A 20,563-nucleotide genomic window follows, 5' to 3' on the forward strand; every position below is an offset into this window, starting at 1 on the left:
GCTTCCACCTCGATACAACATTCACACAGTCATTCAAAATGCCTAGAGAACAAGAACGCCTTGTTGGCGGCGTGCCACCAAAGCCGCGCAACGAATGGGGACGATTCCCCCGAAACGACCTCCCTCCGCCTCTGGACCAACCCAAGGAGTATGGGAGAGCACTGGAGAATGGATATTACAAGCTGGCTTCTACTGCCATAGTCACTCACCGGCACACCGCCCAATTTCGAAATAATCGAGAGGAGGTGTTATTTCGAGTCTACCTCGGCATCATGGCCGCCGTAGGGATTGATCTCCTGCGCGTCATCGCGTATGGCAACCTCCAGCTGAAGAAGCAGCAAGATGCCAAGATCAGAGCGCAGCTTCAATACTGGCGTTCACGGCCTCATCGCCAACCGGGAATCTACATGCTGGAACTGGTCCACAGAGACACCAAACAGTCTCTTTCGGTCAACCAACTGAAGTTCGTTCTGCGGAAGGCAATCGATTATGTCGAGCTGCGCGATCACAACGCGGCGTTCTTAATCGACAACGCCTTCAAACGTACCAGTGCTGCAGATGTCTTGAACGGCGCGCGAAGGTACATGAAGGCACCCATCCAGTCGCAGACCTTCTTCCAGTTTGCACACCACGTGGAGCAGATGTGTGCAAAGATTCCACAGAATCGGTGGGATGAGCCGATGGCACAGCCAATGCGTGAAGTAGGATACGGGCAGTATGCCATTGGGCGTATCGGCGACCATAACTCCCACAATAGCTCAAACTACCTCATGGGTCTGTTTGATGCTATCTGCAAGGCGTTTGAGCAAGAGCTGGGTGGCAGGTATACAATCATCGGGGAGGTGATTTTCCAGTGCTGGGACGAGGAACAGTGCTGCCCTGCCGAGGAACTCTTTACCTGCATTGCCCAGGCCGACATTGCCAGTGGTCGTGGCTTTTGTCACTCGGATGCAGGAACCACGGCAATGAAGGCGGAAGGTGATGAGCAGTTCGATTGGGACGAAATCCGAATGGACGCTCTCAAGACTTCGCCTTACCTCGCCAACATGAGGGTCGAGCTCAAAGTCATCCAGCAGGTGAAGGAACTTCAAGATCAGTTGCCGGATCTTGAAGCTCGGCTGGAGGAGCTGGCGAATATAGAACTGCCAGACGACGACGACGACCTGGATGAGACCGCTCTTCAGAACCGGTTGAACTCCCAGCAGGCTGAGATTGCCAGGAATGAGAATATCATGGATGTTCTCAAACGAGGCGACCAGCTCATGAGACGGCTTGGGATCTAGGTCGCTGCCCACTCCAACTTCACGCATTGCGCATTTTCAGACCTCACTTTCAGACTTGATGTGACAGGGTCATATCTTCAACTTTTCGGACTGGAAAATTTGTCAAATGGACTTTTTTTCCCAGAAGTGGCGCATTTTACTGCGTCACGCACATTTCAGACTCGACGAATGAAGTCGACTTTCAGACTTATCAAAGTACCGGCCAGGCCTGGTCGAACTTTGTGGATCACGTGGACACCACGCATAATCAACACACACGGCAGGCAGACCTTGGACTTGCACCAACCACTACTCGACCGAGGAAGAAGGCAATTGAAGCTCGCAAATGATTTTGCTGGTCATAATTTTCGAGATGAACCTCGGATGACACTCTTCATCGACCGTTCCATGGCTTCAGCTACAGACTCAGTGCATACAGTCTCGACTTGCACAAGACTACGCATCCTTTCCGACGCCACCTCGAACTTCTACCGCCGACAGTCAAAGGTCATCTACGCGGTCAACTTGTGAGCGAGGAGCGACCACGGCAACGATTCGAGATTTTCTTGTCTGGACAAACCAACTACAGCAATGCTCCTTTTTGAGTGGAGGCTTCGATTCAAACTTCTGCCATGCAGAACTCTTGTACGCCAGTCTGTTCATGGCAGCTGACAAGCTACTCCTCGAGAGACCAATGCCACACACCTCAGTGAATTTTATGGCGGGCAGATGCTTGATTTTGAGGGTGCGGGCATCGAGAGCACGCGGGTCGACCAATTTCATTGGTTGGTGGGATGAATGTTGGATGCGTAACACCACGAGCACGACCTCCGAAGTGCCAATCCAAGACCACGGCCAAATCTTATCTACGTGCCACGACTACGAGCGTTGGTTGGACTGCAAGGCCTCGCCAGCGAAGCGTAACAACCTGACAATGGTCATTGAAAGAGCCGTGGAGGTCGTATAGCGTCATCCAAGACTCCAATCTGGCCTACATCATTTGGGTTGGAAAGACGGTGCGACCACCAGCCGAGTGAACATGTCATTTACATCAGGGTCACTCATCATTCGAACGCTGGCCACCACAGCCCCGCATCATCCAAGGTCTTCAGGATCGCATATATGCTGGCTGGGCAGGTCTCTCTTGGCAATATCGACCCGGCTTCTTCTCAAAAGCTCTGATTCATACACGGACAAACCTACCGAGCCTGTGCTCTTTGCCCACATCCGTCAAGGAGCCATAATACCATTCAAGCAATTTCCGCCATTTACCAACGTCCAGCGAATCCAAACAGCGGCTTCCGCACAAAAAGTTTACTGGAAATTTAACGCCAGCCACTCATCGACTGGATTCAGATGAGCTCCCTACCATGCTGATACCGAACCCATCTTGGCCTGTCGCGACAAGCTCTGACTGAGGGTCATCCGCTCCTACCCTAAGCTGGATACACATACTACACAACGAAAGCAGAATTCACAACAATACCGTCCGACATCCGATCCTTCTTCGGTGGCAAGCCCACCGGCACACCAGAGCCTGCGAAACTCATTTCGACATCAAGACTCACAGCAATGCCTTCTGACATTCGATCCTTCTTCGGTGGCAAGCCCGCCGGCGAGCCAGCCCGCACAACTTACTGCGACCACAAGGAATCACAACAATGCCTTCCGGCATCCGATCCTTCTTCGGTGGCAAGCCCGCTTGGTACTCCATCTGCCCACCACAGACACCAAGAGGTGTGGCCGGCCAGAGACGGTTGTCTGCGATGATGAAGACGTCGAGCCTGGACCGAAATCAAGGCGAGCTACCTCAAAGTTTCGAGGGATCAATTCAGACATGGCACCCGAGGTCAAAACGGTCGCTGAAGATACCGCCGTGTTGATTATCTGGCAGATGGTTCCTCCCCGGCCTTCCCGACTCAAGCCGGTCTGAGCGAAGATGCGATGCCTTGAAGCACATACAGTACATCCACAGGACGGATGTGGAAGTGTACAAGGACGGCTGGGCCAGAAAGGCATATCTACACTCACAGCCGAATCGTCGACGGCGCATTTCGATACCAGGCGAATCTTGGCAAACGCAGGTGGGTGTCAGCCCCGCCGCATCCCGCCGCATAGCACCCCGCAACCATCCAACTCGGAGTTCAGAGCATCCCACAATCGACAGCCAGGAGAGGAAAGTGTGGATCAGACGAGATCGATCTCTGAACGACAACCGCGCTCAGCCGACATATCAGAATTCATCCGGCTTGTCAGAGCGCAAATCACACAGCTGTCTCATCCACTGCCAAACCATGTGGCGGTCGTTCCTGCTTCACCCGGCCCGAAACATCTCCCGATCACATTCAAGATACCTACCCATGCAATCTGCGACTTCTACGAGTTGCCCATCCCAGGGAAACGAACCCGGCCAAGAGCTACCCGGAGTGTGATGTCGAGCCGAGACGACTATACCATCGTCATTCCCATCTTGAAGGCATAGATACGGTGTGCAATCCATACAAGACTGGTGACCGCAGTCGGCATAACGGGGCAAACCGCAATGTCAACACTTTACCCTGAGCATATCTGGTCGTACTGCAAATTCGCGGCCACCAGGCAATCTGCCCATAGTCTGTTGCAGAGGAAGAGGCGGCTTGGCGGCTGTTGTGGTGCTGCTCCTTCCTCGACTGCAGGGATCGTGAGCTTTAGAAGCTCGCTTAGTGGCAGACCCCACCACCCCACCTTCCACTTCACCTCACTTCACCATCGACGTGGAGAGATGAACGACATCTGAGCCGATGAATCTCTTTCTTCATCAGAGAGTCCCATGCTTGCAACGGCTTCACCCATTTCGACGTCGTTCTCAGCCATTCGAATGCATTTCACTGCAGGCAGAACACCGCCCGCATGTACCACCATCCAAGACACATTTACAAGAACCATCCAAGGCACATTTGCAAGAACCATCCGAGACATATTTACAAGAACCATCCGAGGCAGGTTCGCCAAAGCCACCCCAAGACTGCTGCAGTCACTTCAGCCACGCAACCCAAACTCGGCACACACACTCCCACCCACATGCCTTCCTCATCCAAGGTCCTCTGTCACTGAGGAGACAATCCAATTCTGCTCCATGTCCTTCGAGCATCAACGATCTGAGGGGTCATACACCACGATCGCTACCGACCGAATGCAACATTCCGATGCTTTTTGAGCAGCGACGATGGCCCACCCACCGCCAGCCCTTCTTTCCACCCACAACCAACAGCGATGATCCCGCTCCTGTCGCTTCCGCATCCCCAGAAGTCGACGAAGAGCACCACCCCCTTCATCAACCCGGCAAGCAGGTCACACCATTGCATATGCGCATAGCAGGTACCAACAGAACCCGCCTCCTCTGCACTTTGGAGGGCGAGGGCGAAGGCTTACTCATAGCATCGGCGCGGGACACAGCTTCTCGAAGGGGATGTAGATGACTGGCATCTCGTCGTGGTCTTTCTTTGGCAGCTCTGGATGGCCGACGACGTCCTCTTCCTCTTCCATGATGACCTTCGACTTGGCAGCCAAGCGCCTCGCGGATGGTGCCGGTGCCGGAGTTGAGACCTGGGCCCTTGCAGCCGTGCCTGACCTACATGAGACGAAACGAGGAGCTTTCACAGCACGTCGAATGACCATCGATTGTGTTTTCACCAAATATGCCTGGCATCCGGAGATATCAGTGGGAAATGGCCTTGCTCCAATCCATGAACGAAACCCTTCAGCGAGGAGGTCTTTCACGACGACTGTGACCGCTAAACGCCGCTTCGTCATCCGATCGAACCACTCCGTCCCTGAAATACGGTCATCATTCGACATGGACATCCCTCGACACGAGCGTCTCTCCACACCGACATCCTTCGACTCACATGCCTCCCGCACCGCGCGCACTCGGCCGATTAAAACCGCTCTGCGACGACCAGCTCCAACATGTGTCCTCGTATTATCTTTGAACACAGTGGCGATAAACCTCAACTGTGATATGGGCTGTTTTGGTTCTGGTGCAGGACACTTCAGAAGACTCAAATCAGGAGCACGGAGAAAGAGGCGAGAATGGTGTTGAGGAGAGGATGGCGTCTGGAGAGGATACAAAATCGGGAGGACCGCACACGAGAGGTGATGTCAGCATGCTTCATCCCGTCGTCTTTCATCCAACTTCGCACTTGCCTTTTGCTGCAAGCGCACGGCCAAGCGCCGCTCGCTGCTCGACATGATGGCCTACCGCGCAGCATGATACAGATGATCCGGAAGAGAAGCCCACCTAGGCATGGCGCTTCTCAGAGCTACGATCAAGCTCCTCGGACGCTACCGAGGACAACGAGGGAAGCCATGGCTGGAAATGACGCTTTTCAAGACCGCCATCGATTCCCTGGATGCTGTCACTGTCGCCCAAGATAGCTCAACGTCATGCAAGTCCGACAGCATCAAGCTCGATCATATGTGCAGATGAGATAAGGAAGAAGAGGAAGGACTTGCAATATCCACAATCAGCCCTTGGCTTGAACTCGCAGGCACTCTCAACATCGACACCGAGGACACTGGAGTGATGCAGTCGGACGACCGAAGTACTCGCAGCCACCTCCACACATCAGACCGCGCCGCCATGGCATCGTTCGCTGAACGGTCATGGCTCCATTCAGGTTCATCGACTTGCCGCCCGGAATGCGCAACAAGAGAAACACGCAACATCATCTACGAGGAATCACTCGTCCACGACCGCGAAAATGGTCGTCTCGCGACTCTCTGCCTGCGAGCAGATTCATGGCTCCATTCAGGTTCATCGACCTGCCGCCTGAAACGCGCAATTCGAGGAAACACTTGTCCACGATCGCGAAAATGGTCGTGTCGCGAGTCCCGGCCTGCTCACTGTGTGCAAGCAGATTCATGCTGAAGCCAAGGTTCGTGCGCATGGTTTGCTGCATTCTTGAGGACTTGATAGAGACTGCGAGGCTCGTGGAGAAAGGATCCCTAGTTCACCCCACACTGCATCCTCCTCAGACTTCCCAACAGCACGAACCATCACCTCCTTCGCTGCAATACCGACATCTACCACCAAGGTTCGGCCATCACGACATCTCCTGTGTCGATCACCCCGACATCAACTCCAAAGCCTTCGGACTCTACCCATCATCACATTCCTCACGGAAATCACACCGGGCCCAACGCGGTCCATTACTCAACAAAGGATATATATCGATTACGCCACGTCTCTACATATGTCCATCTCGCCACCAGTGTGCTGGCACTGCACCAAAAAATTGGTATAACAGCGACTGTCGTGATCAATCAACCCGGCCGAGCATGATTACAACGTCTTCGCTTCCATCTTGAAGGATCCTCGTTTTCAGCCTTGCATCACGGCCCATCACCAGTCTTCCGCAGGAGTCGCTTCAGTCATCGCCGCATCTCTGGCCTGCATCCCGCCGCCATGATTTTGGTGGCCTATATCAACCACGTAACAAGCTCGAATGCTTGTCCCATCAGGTCTCTCTGCCCACTAGCATGAAGGATGGAGACGCGAAGTCGGAACTCGAGGCCATATTTCAGATGCCACAATCGACCCACGGGTTTCAGAGGACAAGCCACAAGCGAAATTTGGAGACGACGCTTCTCAGTGTCGCTGCCATCTCATCGCCGCCATCTCAACGTCGCCGCCTCAAGGACCCAGAAGATAAGCCAATATTGGAGACGACGATTCGCAAACCCACCGCTGACAACGACCTTCAATCAACCCTGAGGATACACGATACAATGTGGCGTCGTCTGAGTTTGACCTTTCCACCACGAGGGAGAGTTGTATGGCTTGATCCCTTATTTTGTTCTCATCAACACCACGTCGCCGTCTTTCCACTCCTTGCTTGAGCCACCACCGCATATCATGTCGCCACAATTCAATGGCCTACGAGCGTCGCTGCTGGACAGGGCACGGCCCTTTTGAAGGCCACCATCGATTCCTTGAAACATGATGGAGGATATTGAAGATGCTGAGACTGGAGACGACGCTGCACACTCCTCGCTTTGATCATCACCACCATCACGTCAGTGCCTTCAATAACATATCTGACTAAAACTCGCTGCTCATCACGCCGGCAAAGACCTCGATGCGGCTCTCAAAACACATGACGGCGTCTGCCCTCGCGACGTGTTGATGAATTTGCAATGGCGGGACTGTCGCATCTCCCGGAAGGCCTGGACCGCATGCCCGCACTCTCAACCACCACCGACCAAGCTTCACACTCCACACCAACCCACCACGACAAGCGTGTTGCTGTTGACGTGCCAGGCCACACGATCAAGGTCGGCGCGGCTGGAAACTCATGCAGCCGAGATATATCTCGGTAGATCATCTGTTCGCTGGTCCTGCACCATATGGGCGAGCTGCACGGCCCTTGACCCTCAGTTCAGTCACCGACGACCTTGTTCCAGATGATGAGAAGCGGACGACCTCCACGGCACTTGGCCCTGAGCTCAGTCATCAACGACCTCGTCCCGGGCCATGAGATGCGACCACGTGATGAACCTTCAACGAAGTCTCAATGTTCCTTCGCCCGCAGAGCTTCACACACATCTTGACCAATGCGAAAAGGATGTTGAGAATCTGTATGGCACGATCCGCGGTGCCATGCGAGACAGTCACATAGCCATCGTTGGCCACACCGACCTATCGCGCCGTCGCTCTTGCTATATGCACTGCACAGCTTCTGCGATAGCATTGGTCCAGTCGACTGCACCAAAACGATGTTTTGTGGAGGTCGGCTCCTACGATGAGGATGTCGCTCGATGCGGAATGGCGAAGTAGGGAAGATGGCAGATGTACTTATTTGGGAGACGGATTGGGATGGCCGGTGTTGCACGGTTAGGTGATGGGACTTGGGGGTTTTCGACGCGGATGGGTGGCGATTTGGTTCCTGTTTGTGTGTTCTATATAAATGGCCATGACTAGCGACGCGCTGGCAAGCATGTAGCAGTCGATGGACACCCTTGGACGCGTTGGTTGTACGAGATTTTAACGCGTCTCTTACATTGCGCAACGCGTCAAAAGAGATAAGACAGAAATTGATAAGACGCTGTGATTCACGACGCGACATTCCAAGGTGAAGTCTGAAGATTTTACTTGTGAGACGCGTTGATGTAGAAGATGTGGGCGCGCAGAAGCTGAAAAACACGTTGTTCCCGTGTGCTTTATAACTTATGCGCGACTTGTTCGACAAGGAGATGAGGGCTACTAGGCTGTGAGCTCTGTTCTTTTCGATTGCATCTTGTCCGCCAGTGCGCAGACGACAGTTGATCAGACTCGTACGCAGACGCGCATATGGTCTCTGACCGACGCGACAAAGAGCAAGTTGCAGCAGTAGATTGCCAAATTTGGCCATCCGCGTTTCCGAAGTCTGGGGAAAGCGCAGAACAAGGCTACGCTCTTTTCAATTAGCCGACTTTCTAGAACAGAAAGACATGTCTTGGAACGGCCTATAGTCCGCTCTTGACGCGTAGGTGCTCGCCCTCTTCTACGTTACCACGCGTTGTCATGCTTTAAAGCAACGTACCAAAACAAAAAGCTGTGTAAAGAATCAATCGGCGCGTGAAAATGGCGCGTCAGTAGACTACACCATCGAGAGACGCAAGCGATGTTCGCGTGGGAGGTGATGTCGCGTTAATTCGGCAGAAGGCCTAGACTAAATGTCCCCGTATACATTTTCGCAAACGCTACCTTCTAATAAATCAAATTGGTTGAAACGCGTCTTTTACGCGACTTTTGAACGAGCAATTTCTGACGCGTATGTAGGTTGCAGAAAGTGTCCAGTGCGGTGGAACGACACGCGTCAAGAAGATTGTTGAAAGCAAGAACGTATCTGTCTAAGTGTTCATTTATGGATACTGCAGGAGTAGTAAGAGACGCGTTTAGACTTAGGTATGCGACGTCTTTGTCTCAATTCAAGTTTCTTATATCTATATGCGTCATAATGTTTTTAGCGACGCGTTCTCGTAGAGAGGACTACTTTTTTAGATTTCTGTATGTAGTACTAAGACTAAGCTTGAAAACTGTTCCGTTGGAGGACAGTACTAACTACTTTCGGTCAAGTCGAGAGTCCGCTGTCTAGAAGGTTAAGAGTGCTGCGCGTAACGTTACACCTCTCACGCGACTCTGCTACTAGGCCTGACACGCGCGTTGTCGTCTCTTTAAGCAGGAATAATATATTTTTACTATTTTACCATTACATAGCGCGTAAATTAAAAAGATGTAGTGTGTGTACTTGAAAAAATGGACTTAACGCATTTAAACCAATTGTAGCGGCTCAATTAGACGCCTTTAAGAGTTTTATTTGCCTTTGAACTCATGTTCGAAGGTTGAACTCGTGCGTTGTTTAAATACAGGACGCGTCTGCTAAAATACCGAGCTAAACGCTGCGTAATGTAGAGAGGTGACGCGTTTCACTAAAAATCTAGAAGAAAACAGCGTGGATAATAGCACTTACACGCGCTCCTACGTCTAGAACGTGCACACGAGGCGTCTTTGTAGTAAGAACGCGTAGAATTCTTTAAACTATTAGCAAACAAAGGGAACGTTATTTGACGCGTCATTATCATAAAATAAGCTAGTACAAGTAGCGACCTGTAAAAGGACGCCCCTTCAAACGTGTACAACTATCTATTATACGTCTTGAGGCGAAGAAACCTAGTTGCATATACAACTACACGTTTTCGAGTCCTAACAAGACGCGCGCTGTGTTTTCAAAACGCATTTTCGAGTTTAAGACGCGTTGTAGTGTTTATGAACGCGTTATACAAACGGGAAATAATGTCTCCGTACTTACACGGGCTGTACACGCGTCTATAAATAAGACTATGTACTTTAAGGTAGATAAATCGTATACGCGTCTTTAAGCGCTAATTATTGCAAGACGCGTTTTTAAATGTCGACGGTCCATTATCAATACGCGACGAGTCGAGATTAATTGTCTTAACACCTAAAGTAAACACAATACATCGAATCGAGCTTTAATTTTCCTGGCTTTCTAAAGCTACTTTAGTCTCTCATCCCGATCTAGTAGTTAACACTCGTATTCTGTGGCCCTACCTGCAGCTCGCTCATACAATCTGTTCCTCAATTTTCCTCTCTTATAACATACAAGGAAACGTTCCTCTTCTTTTCTTATGCGTTTTCACGCGCGCTAGTGTAGTACACGTGGACCACATTCTTAGACGCGCGCAAGTTAGAGCAAGTATAAGTTTCGACGCGTTACATTTAGGATAGGTCCCTAAAGGTTGTAAATGAAAGACCTCACGCGTCTTAGTAGTTTGCAATAAAGCATACAACTGCAAAAAGAGAATGGACGCGATTGTAACGCGTCTCTCTATACAATTGTCGCTCGACCGATGTTGCGCTTCTGTAGCGAGCTCTAGACGCGTAATTAATATTAATACACACGCGTAAACATTCTCCAGTACGTGTAGAGGTTCTCTCCACGCGCCTTTAAGAGACTACTTGCCTTCTATGCCCTGTCCTAGCGTTTACTTAGACGTCTATGTGCTTTTCTATCCTTCGTTCGTAGGCGAGACGCAATAGGCTTAGACAGCTGTGGGCCTTACCCAAATTCGGACAAATTCGTCCCCTCTGTCTGCTTCGGGTACGCCTAGATCTCTGTGTCTAGAGTATCATCATGCACTCACATGTGTTCTAAGAGTTGAGCTTTAACGCCTTACGTGACATACGCGCTCAATATACAGCGTCGCATCCAAACATGTCTACGACATTAAGACGCGTACAAATGACTAGACTTGGTCAGTCCTAAACATCGGGGACGCGCTTGCAAGTCGCAAGAGGTGTCAGGAGTTCAAACTCACACTACCGTTTGGCCGTGATCATGTACTTTGTGGTCGTCGTATAGCCACCCATTAACTGAACGTGTATACATGCATTGACAGCCTTATGCTTGTCAGTACGCGTTTAGATCTAATGCCATTGTATAGAAGGAGGACTTTGACGCGCTCGCTCAACGCGTAAAAGCGCGTTTTCTTGAACACGCACCGATGTGTAGCTGAAAGCTTCAACATTTCATCTGTACCCTGACTCAATTCTAGGTATTAGGGGACGCGTTTTAATTTGAAGTAGACGCGTTTCCCATTGCACGACACGATACTCTCTCTTCATTGTGTGTATAGGTACAAACGCGCCCTTGCACATGTTTTTCTGCTATTGCTCACGGATCCACAAATGTAGTTGCACTTTCAACAAGGCTGCGCGTCCGCCTAGAAGCTGCTGAGCTATGATGCCAATTGCAGCTAGCGTGATTCGTAGCTAAACTCGATTGTCGTCCACATCTGCTGCCCATACGCGTTTCCCACGCGACAGAATACCCCTGTACCAACCTACGCTGCATTGTTTCCACCGGACTGAGGTTTTGCAGCAAGCCATACGATATACGCTGCGTCGCTCTACGCGTACATGATGTGTCTCCGCGCGTTTGAACGTGTCCGAACGCGTCGAACAAACGCGTGACGAACCAATTTGGAAGCAACACCTTTCGTCGTCGTCTACGTGATTGCGCGCGTTAAATAGCAGTTCGTAGACAGCAATACGCGTTCGTCACAGCCATGCAGCGACAGACACCTCCTAGTACCCAACGCGTCAGGCGCCTACGATGTTGATTTAATCGTGCACGATATTGGATTCCACCACCAACTTTTTGATACTCTGTGCTGCATACTCCAACGCTGCGGTACCTATCTACAAAGTACGCGTCTCCCACTTCGACTTGGGCGATGGCCCTCGTCCTAGCAGTTCTTCGCTCCCTTGACCGAGAAACACCCAGCAAGAAATGTCCCTTCTCCTTGCAGGCACTTGCGACAAAGAGGGAGATAGTGGCCCTTTTCCTTGCAGTCAGTGGCGACAGATCCCTTGCTCGCGACATGAGCAGGAGGCGAGTATATCATGCGTCGTCTATGCAGTTCGGTAATCGACTCATTTTGCGGCGATGATGACGTTCTACACCGACCGCGATGCCAGCAGAACGAACTCTGATTCAGACCAGACCATGCTGTGCGAGCATTGAGACAACCTGGCGTTATGCAGAACGGCCACCCCACTCGACTCGTTGCACACGCCAGCAGCGGTAGCCTCGATGTTGTATGTCGGTGTGAAGTTGCGTTGTGCCACAGTAGCATTCTCGTGTGGTTGGCCATGTCGGTGAAATCAGTCCCATCTCGAGCACAGCAGCAGCAGGCAGCCTCCAGCTTGGTCTTGTGAGATCGTACGCTTCGTACACTGTTGGTATGGGTCGGGGAGAGGAGATCAGCGCAACACCCATACAGATGCGAGCTGCCTTGTCAGCACCACCATCAAAGACCTTCGAACCGTCTGGACTCCAGCAGCAGTTCAACGGGGCCCTCATGCTCGAAGATGGCCTTCCCCTTGCTCCAGCAATCGTTTGCAATCTCGTGTATCCGCACTTTCTTGTCCCAATTGGCGACTGCGAGGAGGTCCAGTTCAACAGGGCCTTCATGCTCGAAGATGACCTTCTCCTAGCTCGGGCCGTCGTTTGCAATCTCGTATATCCGCACTTTCTTGTCCCAACTGGCAACTGAGAGGTAGTCCTCGGTGGGACTGAAGCGCAAGTCGGAGATGCAGTACGCGGGCGGGTCTTTGCTGAGATCCCCTTGGGTTGGTTTGGAGTTGGCAGCCGCAGTACCGGCGGGAGTTGGCAGCTGCAGCGCCGGACGTCTGGGATGCTGTCCTCGTGTGGGTTGGAGTTGGCAGCCGCAGTGCCGGTACTACCAAAGATACCCGTCATATTTTAATTGCCGCGACCAGAAGCCGAAGAGGTGGCAGTATTGTAGTTCGACCGGCCCGAGGGGACTCGGGTCGGATGGCGATGCGCTGGGAGCGAAATGAAAAATTCCTGACAAGAGGGAAGGATAGAGGGTCATCAGCTCGTTCATCCTGGGCGAAGGTGTGTGAGACTCCATGCCCGGTAGCTATCCCCAGCGATCGATATAGGCATAGCAGTACCCCTGTCTCCTTCTTCATGCTGCCCGATGTAATCTCTGATGTGACGTGTTGGAGAGTGCTGACCTCCTGTGACGGCACCACTCTCAAGTCCAACGACGCCATCAACAAGAGACTTGCCAAGCCCACTGGCTACCACGTCAAGGATTTTGAGCAATGGTGGGGAAGGAAGGTCGTCGTCTGCGGGAACATCATCGTCCTGATGTCAGGGCATGTTTCGAAGCATACCTTTGAACTCGTCGAGTACGCCTGCGAAAGCCACCTTCATCTCGTCAAGCATGGCGGGCTCGTCGGCTGGTCGACGGTAGTGGCCAGTTGCGCCGGTCTTCGCTCTCCTCCCTCTTCTCAGACTTGTGAACATTCGATAACTGGTAGCGCCGGAAAGTCATGAGGCCAAGTATGTCCAAGGCAAGAGAGCTTGTCAAGTCTCATACGACAATGCTGGCCTGGGTGCACATGGCTCCACTCCAGGACTTCTTATCCACAATGGCAGATGGGACAGCGCAAGCTTGACTGGTATCGCCATCTTCGGCAGACAACAAGGTCGATCGTCACGTAGCTGTACATGCAATGGTTGACTTCTCTTCTTCTATAGTCGGTAGCCGAGGCGTGAGCCAGGTCATTTGGATGGGGCGTCTCGTTGTCGGTTGGGGCGAGCAATTCCATCGACGATTGGGATGAGAAACGCTTTGATGAGTGGCTGGGCTATCCTTGAGAGAAGATAGCATTGTCGTGCTTTTCCGCCTGGTTCAAGTTTGGATGGTATGCAAGTGCTTCTCGACGTGGAGCATCCCTCGTCCTTGTGGGTTTACAGTCTGCTCGGTGCCGATGACAAAATCTACCAGCATAGATTCCACATTGTCATCCTTGCTGAACGCTGAGGTTGGACGATAAGATGTAGATGCCTGGTCGTGCCATCGGTCGGTCTTGTTCGATGCGACGGGCAACTCTGACGGGGTATAAGCGTGTGAAGGGATCTGAATGTCCGTGTGACATACCGTTCTTCGGCGACCGTAGAACTGACTTTGGGACAGGAATGGATATGGAGGTATCGTAGACCGTTGTCGGTGTAGGCGGTGGTTGCAATGCGAGGGGCGGGGTGGCAGGCGAGTCTCACCCCATCAAAAGACATGGCAGGATAGAATCCCTGAGAAGCATTCGTCTCCAGTCCCAGGCTTTGCTCATTTCAACTGCTCATTCGGATTGATCAAGCACTGCTCACCCATAACGCCGATCAATATCCAGTCATACGGCACAGAGGAGTCGATGGAGCCCTTAAGAAGCGTCTCCTCGAGTCTTGTTTTCTCTTCTGAGTTCGGCTTCTCTGAGTCCTGGCTTGTCTTCTCGAGTCCTGGCTTGTCTTCTCGAGTCTTGGCTTCTCTTCTGAGTCTTGGTTTCTCTTCTGAGTCCTGGCTTCTCTTCTGAGTGAGCCTCTCTTCTGAGTCCGGCTTCTCCCCTCGAGTCTTGGTTTCTCTTCTGAGTCCTCGGCAGAATGTGGCAATTTTGGTGGTAAGAGCACATAATGAAACAAATAGTCCAGTTGGTCGACGCGAGATGTTGATACCACATCCACGAGTTCGGAGACCGGTAGAAGCGGATCATATGGATTGCCACGGTACAGCAAGCGGCGCCAAGGGGCAACGGGAGTTCGATACGGATCATCACGGCGCTCTCTGCGATTGCACTGGCCACGCCATGACAGCGTGAGTCTGATTCCACAAGTCCAGGCTCCCTGCGTATGTTCAGGCGTTTGCGACTGGACCCCCTCCAAGCTCTCCAAGCCACGTCACCGAGCTCGACGCCGCCGGCCACCCAGCACATTCTTGTCGACTTCTGGATCGGTATGAGATTGCGCCTCTTCTTGTTTCTTTCATCTGACTTCAAATAGAAAAGTCACCCAACGGCGTTCATGCCTGGTCCCTTGATTCCATGGATGAGACGGAAGATATCCAGCGCCATAGCTGCCGGCATCCTCGTCGACCCCTTGGCGGCCCCATCCCCTCCTCGCTGTATTCTTCGCATAGCAGAAGGAAGGCCCTTCACCTGACCGAAGTTGAAGACTCGGGACAGAAGCCAAGGTCGGAGAAGAGTGGACCATTGAAGATCGGCAAGGAGAGGAGGCATCTTCTCAGAACAGATGCCAGACCCGGCGACGGAACTGAGGACTCGGAACAGAAGCCAGAACTAGAGGAGACTGCTGAGGCAGCTGAAGACTTGGAACGGATGCCAGAAGATGAGGCAGCTGAAGATCCAGAACAGAAGCCAAGAGGGAGGATCCAGAAGGTATGCAAGTACACGTTTGCCTACATGCCATCTGATGGGTCGTAGGTGGGTAGATGCCGTCGTGGGTGGGTGGATGCCGTCGTAGGTGGGTGGATGCTGTCGTAGGTGGATGCTATCGTGGGTGTTTTGCGAGTGTCGTGCGTGAAACTGGCGGGAGCTATTTGCTGTGGAGGGGTTCTCGATGACGTCAGCGAACGCGAGTTAGTAGCGTCTGCACGTGACAGTCCGCTTGCTTGCCTTGACTTCAGCTGTCCACCCCCAAATCATGTCACTCCTTTTCATTCTCTTCTAGGTATAGGACGCAGCAACGCAGCACCGCAAGTCACCTTCCATGATATCGCCGATGGTAAGTGTGTGGAAATGCTGGGGACCAGCAGGACAGTGAGAAAGAAGAATTTTGGTGAATACCTGTGGACACCTCCCCACCCCTTTGGATCGATGCTATTGCCCTGACCCCTCCACCTCTGCATCTATAACGACAAGTCCCTTCATGACGCCACTACGCTTGATTACCATCTCGTCGACAACCAGCGAAGCAATAAACATGGCTTCTTCATCCCCTGCATTCTCGCTGCGGACATGATGACAGCCAGGCGGTTCGTACCAGCTCTCACCCTTTTTGTACACCTTCGGTCCAACGGTATGCCCATCCGCGCAGATCATCTGATTCAAAACACACCCCTGTATCACTGTCGCGGAGACAGCAGCGCCCCCGTGAGTGTGTGGAGGAGTGGCGGCGTTGACAGGGCTTGTGACCTTTAACCCGACGAACGCGAGTCCCGGCATGTTCTGGGGGGATTCGTGCCATTCGAGCTCGACTTGATTTGGTAGTCGCCTAAGCGGAGATGAGTGTCGTTGTCGAGCTTCTACGGCGCAACTCACCCTTCCACGATCCATCCCCCGTCTTTCTTTACCACCTTCTGGGCTTTCCAGTCCATTCCCAGATCTGGTTGAAATGGCATCGTAGATGAATGTTCGACAATACAACCGACGATGGACACCTGCTGGATGAGCTTATATATTGTACAGCAGGTACGAAAGCGGCATGGGTCTCGCAGAAGCTAGCCTTTACGAGGAGCTGTTTGCCTAATTCCGAATCCAGCTATAGATTCGGGTCAAGCTCTCTGCGACCACCACAGACATGGCATAGATCTCCCCTCGATTGACGATATGGAGCGAATGGCATCGAAAAGTTTTGGGAGATAAGCTGTGAAAGTAAATCGAGAAGGGCCAGCTTTTCCAGTGCTGATGGTTGTGCCGTTCATCATGCCAAAGAGCTCACACACCATCGTTGAAGCTATAAGTCTTGTCCCAACGCTTGGCACAGTCAGCACCGGTAATAAGATCAACTGGAAGACAAACCTTGTCCCACTCCTTGCTAGAATCGACGAATCGCAGGTCCGTGCCAACCCTAATAACCCCTTCCGTGTCGTAGTTCATTGTTGAGGCATGAATCTTTCGAATGAGCACATGAAACGTTGGGCGTATTTTCGGGAGACTTACTGCAAAGGCATTGTGAAGAACGACGTCTCCGGCTTCATAACCGTTTGCTGCAACCAGCCATCGTCGCTGGAAGTCTCTCGAGAACTCCGCTGGCCCTGGAGCAATGGGTCAGTATTAATAGCCGCAGTCAAGGACATTGATCTTACCATTGTGAAGCATTCCGCCATGCATCATATTAGCATTGAACGCGTTCCTGGCCTCCTCGTCCGAGAAGCCGGTTTGCTTCGCTTTAATGGTGAAGTCCTTCTCCATCTCAGCGCCTATAGTGTGGCCCCTGAAAGATGTCAGTACGATCAGGAGCAGCGACGAAGCCGACTCACTTCTCAAGATAGATGAGACCACCACCTGTGACTTTCACATCGCCCAAAGGTACCCAAGCAGTTACTGCAGTGTCCGCTCCGTGTCTAAGGAAGATCTGATCATAGTGCACGCCAATCGCCTTGTTGCCGGGGGTGTTGTTTCTCAACAACGTCCGCTTAATAGCCATCGTATTATCCTGCCAGCTGGTGAAGTCTTGAACAAATTTCAACAGAGCGGGATGCTTGCAGAACGTCTCCTTATACCAATCTTCGTTGTGTGCCTGCAGAGCCAGGTCTACGAATTTGCTGGCGATTTCTGGGTTAGGCCCGATAGGACGTCCATTCTCATCTTGACCCCCAGCCCCTATACCAGGATAATCACGATGATCTTTGGACGAGTCAAATATGCCTTGGACTGGCCGTGTCCCTGGCTTGAGACAGCCACTTGGTTGCAGAAGACTAAAATACTGCTCTCTCGCTTTCAAGACGTCCTGTCGTGGAAGAAGCTGCTTGAGAAAGACGTAGCCATCTTCATTGTACCGCCGCCGGATCTCTTCGATAGGCGCGTCCAACGTCGTCTCTCTCAAGGCACCGACTTGATCTGGTTGGAGTGGACCATCGTTGACATAAAGCTGCTGGCCGGTCCACGGAGCTGGAGGATCGTAAGTTGCGTGTGGCATGGTCTCGATAAAGAGTGAGAACTGGCGGTGAGGCCAAAGAGTCGCATCGATGAATCGTCTCTTATTATTATGTCCAACACATTGTACGTCGACAATATGTAAAAGTACGCACGTTGCCACAAGACCCACAGGACGGGCATACATGCTTCTTCCGGATGGCTGGATGGGGACAGCTTCCTGGTAGATCCTGGAACGGAAATCATTCCACGAAGATGGTGCTGCTATAGATGAACTTCCGCCTTCGCTCTCCTCCACTGTTAGGTCATATTCACACATTAAGAAGGGGGCAAGAAAGGATTGGAAACCAGCCATGATGATAGTTTGCCTACAGGACCTCGCTATCCAAGGCCCATTCACAAGACCGGCAGACAGCACCAGGATTGGAAAGGGGGAACTCGAAGGCCATGTAGTGTGCGTTTTCTCTGGGTGCTGATGGCCCCGATCTTCTACCTTCATCGCCTGTGCACCAACGACCTTCCCTTCTACAGATTCGACAGACTCCGCCTCGCCTGCGCCATCTCACCAGGAGGCACCGGATAGTTCTTGCTCATCCACACCTTCTCATCCTCGCTCTTCCACTACTTTCCGTCAGCAAGATTGATACGTCCTTACTTCACAGACCTTACCTCTGGAGGAGCCTGGCCGTTAATCTTCCACAAGAGCCTCTCAGTCTCGTCGATGTGATACTCCCAGTCGTACCCCTTATCGTCGATGTGCGGCTTTAGCAACTTGTCGATTTTATCGGTGAGTGACTTGTAGACGTTCTTGTCCTGGGGCAAGTTGATGTGTATGTGTGCTATCGCGATCCTAGCGAACGGCTTCCCACGAGCAGAGGCTTGCTCGCCGCCGACGAAGTGCGATGAGTGAGGCACCTGGATGAAGTTGACGACCACATAGAATGCTGGCATCACTCTCGCATAGTGAGCGGTGATTGCCCGGGCCAGGGCTTGCTTGTGAGCATCATCCTGGAATGCGTCAGGGCCATGGAATATTTGCCAGTGAGGCATGGTGAGGGTGTGGGTTTGGAAATTCTAGCAGTCTGTGAATGCCCTTGCTTCGTCCAGCATCAAATAGTCCAGGCCCAGCTAGCAGAGACGATCAAAAACCACTACGGCCGAACTATGAAACATTCAAGGATATTAATCGACTGTCATGAAGGTCTGCCAATGTACAAACAAGACAATTTCGTCGATCAGTAATCAAGATCAGCGCCCAGATTTGTCTAAGGTTGAGCTACTGTAGACATAACCGCGGCTCTCACTAATACTGTCTTGACCATTGGAAAAGCATGTATGAGACGTAGCAGCCATCTTATCACACCCAACGTCAAATCAAAATGGGTGCCAACGAAGTCGTCTTCATCATCGGCGCGACTGGATTCATTGGGTCTCATGTTGTCAACTACACGCTCCAGGCAGGATACAAAGTCCGCTTAAGCATACGCCGAAAGGAACAAGAGCAAAGCATCCGAGCTTGGCTGCAAGGACGAGATGAAAACGTCGAGTTTGTACATATCCCGGACCTGGCAAAGCCTGGGGCATTTCAAGGAGTGCTGGACGGCATCGACTACATCTTTCACCTTGCGAGCCCACTCCCTGGGAAGGGAGACGATGTCAGGAAAGACTACGTTGAGCCCGCAGTGACTGGTACGACTGCAATTCTCGAGCAAGCCAAACGACATGAGAGAATCAAGTTCGTAATCGTGGTCTCCTCGATCTTGGCATTGATACCGATGGGAGGTATCAGGAAGCCGCCAGTCATCCCAAAAGGTTCGTAAAGCTTACAGATCAAAGCAGATGCAAGACTAACAGCATGGCAGCGAACAGCGGAGAGCGTTTGAAGGTGGACATCACGAGAAAGTTTCCCGCAGGCTTCCCGGGCCATGGTGAGCTCAGCAGTGCAACACCATCAAACACCGACTAATGGTCATGCATAGGAATGAAATACGGCGCGTCGAAGATCCTAGCCCAGCAGGCCACCCGAGACTTCGTGGCGAAGGAGAGGCCCCTTTTCAAACTGATCACGTATGTGAAGCTTGCGTCATGTCATCTTTGGTCATGCTGACACTGCGCGTAGCTTCCACCCGACGTTTGTCCTTGGCGATAGTCTGATCCAGAGAACGTTCAAGGAGCTTGATGGGATGAACGCCCAGCTCTGGAACTCGCTTCCGTCAGAGGAGCCACTGATCCCTAGTGCCTTCGTGCATGTTCGAGACGTAGCACAAGCTCATGTTGCGGCGCTGCGAAATCGAGATTCGCTCAACACTGGAACGGAGTACATCTTGTCGACGCAGCCATTCGGATGGGACAGAGTCGCCGACGTTGTTAAGGCAGAGTTTCCACAGATAGACGTGAGGCTGAGAAAGGGGCCATTTTCGCAAGACGACTGGCATGTCGATACAACATTAGCGGATCGTGATCTTCAGATTAAATGGCGCAGTGGGGAGGATATGGTGAGGAATGTGCTCAATCAGCAGCTAGCATTGAAGCAGAAGGCCAGTCTGTAACGGACTGG

The 20,563-nt window shown here is 52.0% G+C and overlaps 8 protein-coding genes across 8 annotated transcripts; 3 read left to right on the forward strand and 5 right to left on the reverse strand.

The window, feature by feature from the left end:
• Positions 1–272: 272 nt before the first annotated feature.
• Positions 273–1,283, forward strand: M409DRAFT_56891 (uncharacterized protein; the record flags this gene model as incomplete). Its single annotated transcript, XM_033813439.1, has 1 exon — positions 273–1,283. One exon carries the CDS (start codon positions 273–275, stop codon positions 1,281–1,283), a length of 1,011 nt encoding a protein of 336 aa, XP_033665083.1.
• A 3,108-nt stretch (positions 1,284–4,391) lies between these two features.
• Positions 4,392–5,105, reverse strand: M409DRAFT_56892 (uncharacterized protein; the record flags this gene model as incomplete). Its single annotated transcript, XM_033813440.1, has 3 exons — positions 4,392–4,570; positions 4,674–4,847; positions 4,877–5,105. 3 exons carry the CDS (start codon positions 5,103–5,105, stop codon positions 4,392–4,394), a joined length of 582 nt encoding a protein of 193 aa, XP_033665084.1.
• A 7,695-nt stretch (positions 5,106–12,800) lies between these two features.
• Positions 12,801–13,564, reverse strand: M409DRAFT_25539 (uncharacterized protein; the record flags this gene model as incomplete). Its single annotated transcript, XM_033807737.1, has 4 exons — positions 12,801–12,999; positions 13,063–13,177; positions 13,351–13,464; positions 13,513–13,564. 4 exons carry the CDS (start codon positions 13,562–13,564, stop codon positions 12,801–12,803), a joined length of 480 nt encoding a protein of 159 aa, XP_033665085.1.
• A 581-nt stretch (positions 13,565–14,145) lies between these two features.
• Positions 14,146–14,416, reverse strand: M409DRAFT_25540 (uncharacterized protein; the record flags this gene model as incomplete). The annotated part of the gene is made up of 2 exons (XM_033807738.1): positions 14,146–14,233; positions 14,283–14,416. 2 exons carry the CDS (start codon positions 14,414–14,416, stop codon positions 14,146–14,148), a joined length of 222 nt encoding a protein of 73 aa, XP_033665086.1.
• A 797-nt stretch (positions 14,417–15,213) lies between these two features.
• On the forward strand, positions 15,214–15,612 carry M409DRAFT_25541 (uncharacterized protein; the record flags this gene model as incomplete). The annotated part of the gene is made up of 1 exon (XM_033807739.1): positions 15,214–15,612. The coding sequence occupies one exon, from the start codon at positions 15,214–15,216 to the stop codon at positions 15,610–15,612; it is 399 nt and encodes a 132-aa protein (XP_033665087.1).
• Positions 15,613–16,845: 1,233 nt separating this feature from the next.
• Positions 16,846–18,049, reverse strand: M409DRAFT_68075 (uncharacterized protein; the record flags this gene model as incomplete). Its single annotated transcript, XM_033817677.1, has 5 exons — positions 16,846–16,884; positions 16,930–17,022; positions 17,071–17,165; positions 17,217–17,344; positions 17,391–18,049. 5 exons carry the CDS (start codon positions 18,047–18,049, stop codon positions 16,846–16,848), a joined length of 1,014 nt encoding a protein of 337 aa, XP_033665088.1.
• A 482-nt stretch (positions 18,050–18,531) lies between these two features.
• Positions 18,532–19,056, reverse strand: M409DRAFT_25543 (uncharacterized protein; the record flags this gene model as incomplete). Its single annotated transcript, XM_033807740.1, has 2 exons — positions 18,532–18,627; positions 18,676–19,056. 2 exons carry the CDS (start codon positions 19,054–19,056, stop codon positions 18,532–18,534), a joined length of 477 nt encoding a protein of 158 aa, XP_033665089.1.
• Positions 19,057–19,385: 329 nt separating this feature from the next.
• On the forward strand, positions 19,386–20,555 carry M409DRAFT_25544 (uncharacterized protein; the record flags this gene model as incomplete). Its single annotated transcript, XM_033807741.1, has 4 exons — positions 19,386–19,818; positions 19,869–19,934; positions 19,986–20,073; positions 20,126–20,555. The coding sequence occupies 4 exons, from the start codon at positions 19,386–19,388 to the stop codon at positions 20,553–20,555; spliced, it is 1,017 nt and encodes a 338-aa protein (XP_033665090.1).
• Positions 20,556–20,563: the final 8 nt, after the last annotated feature.

The sequence above is a fragment of the Zasmidium cellare genome, assembly GCF_010093935.1.
Source record: "Zasmidium cellare ATCC 36951 unplaced genomic scaffold M409scaffold_27, whole genome shotgun sequence".
Taxonomy (NCBI): domain Eukaryota; kingdom Fungi; phylum Ascomycota; class Dothideomycetes; order Mycosphaerellales; family Mycosphaerellaceae; genus Zasmidium; species Zasmidium cellare.